This window comes from Lathyrus oleraceus, chromosome 2, assembly GCF_024323335.1.
Source record: "Lathyrus oleraceus cultivar Zhongwan6 chromosome 2, CAAS_Psat_ZW6_1.0, whole genome shotgun sequence".
Classification (NCBI taxonomy): Eukaryota; Viridiplantae; Streptophyta; class Magnoliopsida; order Fabales; family Fabaceae; genus Lathyrus; species Lathyrus oleraceus.
The window spans coordinates 260063113-260068898 of record NC_066580.1 but is presented as its reverse complement, the minus strand read 5'-3'; the positions used below and the strand labels follow the sequence as shown (position 1 = coordinate 260068898).

At 39.2% G+C, this 5786-nt stretch overlaps 1 protein-coding gene across 1 annotated transcript; it reads right to left on the bottom strand.

Annotated features, from left to right (window-relative positions):
• Nucleotides 1-232: 232 nt before the first annotated feature.
• On the bottom strand, nt 233-1000 carry LOC127122804 (uncharacterized). Its single transcript, XM_051053087.1, has one exon. The coding sequence runs from the start codon at nt 998-1000 to the stop codon at nt 233-235; it is 768 nt and encodes a 255-aa protein (XP_050909044.1).
• Nucleotides 1001-5786: the final 4786 nt, after the last annotated feature.

The window sequence follows — 5786 nt, the reverse complement described above, 5'->3', positions numbered from 1 at the left end:
TTGCTCCCCAAGCCTTGACAATCTTCTTAATTAGTTATGGCTCTTCGACCCCTTCATATAAGACGAAACATTTTACACTCTTGAGATCAGGCTTGTCCACCACAGGGTATCCCAGTTGTCGTAGTGCTAACCTCGGATTGTAATTAATCCCCCCTTTTGTACCAAGAAGAGGTACATTAGGAAAATCCGCACAGTTGAGGATAAGCTTGACACCGTCGTAGATTCGAGAATATCAAGAAATGTCTTCGACGTTCAAGGACATGATCTGCTGGGACCACTTCAAGTTGTCTTTGTTCTCAACAAAAGGGCCTTTGCTGGGTAGATGCAAAATAAACCATCTATACAACGAAGGGGAACAACAGAAGATAGTCCCTTTCTTCTTCTGAGCCCTCACATGGATGGAGTAGTAAGTATCAACAAGAAAAGTAGGAATAGGATTCTGAGTTAAGAAGATATAAATAACAGCCAAATCTACGAATTCCTCCATATTTGGAAACAATACGATCCCATAGATAAGTAGAGCTGGATTGACGTTGAAGGTCGTCCAACTCCCAGCTTCGGAGAAGGCAATAGCTTTGTCCACTAGAAACTTAGAGGTGAAGCCATGAATTCCACCCTTAGGTTTCAAGTTTACTTCCACTTCCTTCTTTCCTATGTGTAGAGCTTCAACAAGGTCTTGATATTTGGGAAGTTCCTTAGTGCGAACATAAGGCACTTGGTTCTTGATCCTAATACCCAAAATGTGCGAATAATCTTCCAATGTAGGTGCCAACTGATAATCTTGGAATGGGAAGCATCTCAGTGGAGGATCATAGAATCGCACCAGAGTGTGTACAACAGTGATGTTGACTTTGGTGTTCAGGATGCCCAAAAGGTTACCATAAGACGCCTTGAAATCATCTTTGAGTCCCAGGTCTAAACGTGCCCCAAGTCCTCTCAAGACGGCCAACTGAGGTTCCACGAACTTGTAAGTGTGAATGTTCTTTCTCTCGAGATTCATGCTTTGCTTTGAATGCTTGGTAAACAAACTGGACTCTTGGATTCCTGGAAAATAAATGCATATGCAAAAACTTTGTCATGATGAATGATAATGTAATGATGAGATGATATAAGTCACATGGATTCAAAACTCTGGTGTGTTCTGAACAATCTGTATATGCCATCTGTTGCAAGTTCAAAGGTTTGACGTAACATGAGTATCAAGGTAGGTGGAGTCTATGGTTTCCTGCAATAAAAACCCATATCCCCCTCACAGGCGTGGACTATGCTCCAAGGTGGTCCCTAGAAGGTCTCGTAGAGTCATCGACTCAAAATGGAAATACCCTGCCGTAGTGAATACTCACAGGACAAAAGTACTTCCAAGTGAATCTAGTCTGGGTGTGGTTCTCATGACAACCCAACGTGCAAAACACAGGCGTACACGACTATCCACGAGTCTAACCTATGTGTATACTAAGCTCGGTTACAGAGCTTTCCTCTCATGTAATCTATCACATCCCAACAACAACACAAGAGATAATATCCATAATATAAAGCGAATAAGAAATGCGATAAATAAAAGCGAGTAAACCTATAAAGGTAAACACCTAAACTAGCGAGGGAACAACCTAAACTAGGCTCGACTCCTTTTAGCGACTAGGAAATACTCCAAGTAGCGAAGTTTCCCCAGCAGAATCGCCAGTTGAAACTAGGGATACTCAAGAAGAGACCCCTAACTACAAGCAAACTCCCCACCAGAGTCGTCAGCTGAGGCTAGCGAAAATATACTCGAACGTATCGCACGCTCTAACATACAACAGAGTCGCCATTGAACTTTATTTATCCCCAAAGGGAAGGGAAAACATCGATAAAACCCGGGGGAAAGAGATATACTGGGTAAGGAAGTCGGTTATGCAAGGGGAAGGTATTAGCACCCCAAACATCCTTGGTACTCCATGGGAACCGTTTTGATTGTTCTCACTCGAATAGGTGTTATATCTAAAGATTACTCGCAAAAGAATGGGAAAGGAATAGAAATGGATAAAGTGCTCGGTGATGATTGGGGCCCTCATGCCTACGTATCCTCATAGTGCAATGAGGAATTCAGAGCTCCGTAGTTCAAAGAACTAGTGGTGGGAGGTGAAAAGAAGTGTGATAGAGAATATGGTTTGAACCAAAGAATTGTATGATTTGAACTCCAACGAGGGGAAAATATGAACCCAAGAGTAAGGTGGTACGAACCAACAAGTGAGGGCCTACAACACTATATTGGAACAACCGAAAAAGGATTTAATTAAGTGTTTGATTAAATAGTACAAACAGCTCTTGATTCAAAAAGAGGTACCAGATGGAGTACAAAGAAATATTGTATTTGGCTCAAATGATAGGTATATCACATGAAGTGAATGAAGGTAGTATATGAATGCTCCATAGAGATAAATGAGGTGAAGTGACCGAAGTCACAGAATAGAGCACCTGGTGATAAGTGACTAAAAAGGTATAATTTGAAACCAAAAGTCAAGGTATATTGGAATCCATATGGGAAATAGGATTTGTACCATAGAGGGAAACAAACATATTAGCCAAAAAGAAGGAATTAAATGTTTGGCAATAAGCCAAACAACTCTAGGTACAAACGCGGACTATTCATTAGGCGTCCTAAAAGGATGTATATGGAATTCCAAAGAAAGTGTATTTCGATGTCAAAGAAATGATATGTCACTGGGTGAACGATTTATGATCGACGATAGGTAATGAATTATGAAAGATATGAATGATGCCCTAAGGCGAAGGAGGGATAATTAGAAGTATGCTCACCAAGGATTCACATCCTCGTGCCTACGTATTCTCATTGTGCAATGAGAAAATCAGAGCAATCGTAGTTCGGAACTACCAGAACAAAGAAAGAGATTCAGATTGATGAAAATTATAACTTGCACCAACAAAATGGTATCAAGGGAACTCACAAAGATGATTGGCTTCGAACCCAAGAGTACAACTGGTACGAACCAACAAGTGAGGGCCTACAACACTGGTGGAACGACCGAAAAAAGATTTAGTTAAGTGTTTGATTGCATAGAACAAACAACTCGCGGTTCACAAGGCGGAATGTTCTTTAGGCGTCCTAAAAGGATGAGTATGAGACCCACAAGAAAGGGTTGTTGAGTGCAAGGAAGAATATATCACTTGTTGGGAAACAAACAGTTTGAGATCAAAGAAGGATAATATCTTGGATCCATGAAGGAATAAACTTTGAACCGAAGAGTGAAAGATTATTGACTAGGATGTGAAGGAAACTAAGCATACCCACTCCTATCACATCAAATTAAATGTTTGGGGACAATCCAAACAGCTCTTGGTTCATAAGGCGAACTATTCATTAGGCGTCTTAAAAGGATGAACATGGAAACCAAGGGAAAGTGATATTCGATCTTAAAAAGATGGTATTGATTGATGAATGGAGAATGATGGATTAATAAATAGGGTAGCTCGCAGAGAATTTGAATTTTCCTGCCTACGTACCCTCATTGTTCAATGAGGAAATCAGAGCTTTCGTAGTTCAGCCCACTAGGGATGAAAGCAAGATGATGGAGGCAAAAGAAAAGATTGATTGAAATTGAAATGATTAGAATGGATATACTTGATAGCTATTGGATGAGAATCACACTAAAGTCTATGGGTAAAGGTGGATACGATAAGCAACGAGCCAAACATCTCACACCCAAAGATATCTAGAATAAGTGTAAGAAAGCTCCAGTCTCATTCCTTCTTTACCACTTAAGGCTCGTGGCATGTAACTCTTGTCTTAACCTTCAAGTGGAGATAGAGGAGATTCTTTGTAGTTGTTTCTTGCATTGATGATGAAGACCTAATCAATCGTTTGATTCGAACTGTATTAAAGTCTATGAATAGAGGTGAATATGATGAGCGTTGGGTCATACGTCCCATACCCAAAGATACTCAGAATGGGTGTAGGAATACTCAAGTCCCACTCCTTCTCCATTGCTTAAGGTTCATATCATACAACTTGATTCATGATTGATAAGTTGTTGATGTAGTCCTTGCTTCGTTGTTTTTGCTTTGTGAAGAGAGACTTATCAATCATATGATTAGAATTGTGCTAAAGTCTATGAATAGAGGTGAATACGATGAGCGTTGGGTCATACGTCTCATACCCAAAGATACTCAGAATAGGGGTAGGAATACTCCAGTCCCACTCCTTCTCCATTGCTTAAGGCTCATGCCACACTCTTCTAACTTTGATTTGACAAGCTTTTGTAGTTTCCATCTTTGATTGCTTGAATAATCCGCTGCTTGGTATGACTGAGGATGCCTTGATTGAAGATCTTGTCTTGAGGCCTTGAGCTCCACAACTTGGAAGAAAAGTCTTATTAAGTGACCAAGGGTCTTTTGGTCACTCAATTTAGACTGTGGGATTATACAAGTTCAAAGGATTTAATCAATCAAAATTGCTTTTGATCAATTTAACCATGGGTTTTATTTTGTTTTTAGGGAATTAGGTTAATCCTATTCTAGAAGTTAGTAATTGTTAGAAACTATCCTAAGGGATCATGCATTGATTGATTAAGATTGAAAATTCTAAGTTAGAGGTCCTAAGGGAGCATGTGCATATTGGTCAAAAATATTGATTAAAAACCATATGTATAAGTCCTACAATTGTTAGGAAATGATTAAAGTTCTATGTCACATTCTAATTCTAATGGGATCATGTCATTTCTATCACTAAAATAACAAAATAAGCCCATAAGGGCAAAATGGTCATTTTTAAAATATGTCCAAATATCAAATTCTAACCATGGACTAAAGTTGATTAAATCCTAATATTGAAGATGGTATTATTCTAAATTCAATCAAACGTTAAATCATGTCTAATTAAAATCTAATCAAAGTCCTAATTAAAATTCTAATTAAATCTCAAGGAAAATCCTAATTAAAATTCTAATATCCTAAAATCAAGATTTTAATTCCTAATCATCAATTATCAACCTAATTAATCTTATATTTTCCTAATTAATATAATTACAAATTACAAAAAAAATAATTAAGAAAAATAAAAGAAAAAGTAATTAACTAGGAGGTGTGAATTGGAAATGAGGTGAAAAACAGAATTTGCCTAATGGGCTGCAGGCAAGCCCACAACAGTTTTTGATACAGGAAGCCTATTCCAAAAATGAGGTGGGGTGTGATAAAGAAAACAACACATGGGTTACGCCTGAGCCCAATGCCAATTCGCCTATTGCCTGAGGGTGTATGTTGAAAACACAGGGTGAATCAGTAGAAAGACCAATGGGCTTTGCTAAGCCCAGTTTCATTTCCTCCACTAGTCATTAAGGGGTGTATCATCAATGGTGGTGTGTGAAACGTCATTCATTGGGCCTAAACGGACTAAGCCCAATCCCTCATCCTTGTTGACTTGTCCAAGTCAACATATTCAAATGAATTTCATTACGCGCTCACTCTCTCCCTCAGCCTCACCGTCCATCCGTCGTGGACCACCGCACCGACAGCCATCTCCGGTGATGGTGGTGGCCTAAACCTAATTTTCCACCACCATTGGATGCACAAAGATATGCTAAACACGAATATGGAAACGGATTTGGGAAACAGTCATTGGATTGGTCGAATCGAACAAAAATGTGGAAGAACCTTATCCTTCTAAACTCAAATTAAACGGCGCTTGGCACGAATTAATCTCTACCACTATGGGGCTTTCATTCCCTACCTTAGATGCTACACTCTGGTAAGCTCAAAGTAAGAAAACTTCACGAAAGAGAAAGCAACTTACC

Coding starts and splice junctions, on each gene's coding strand:
- LOC127122804 (XM_051053087.1), bottom strand. CDS start 1,000: ATGAATCTCGAGAGAAAGAACATTCACACTTACAAGTTCGTGGAACCT.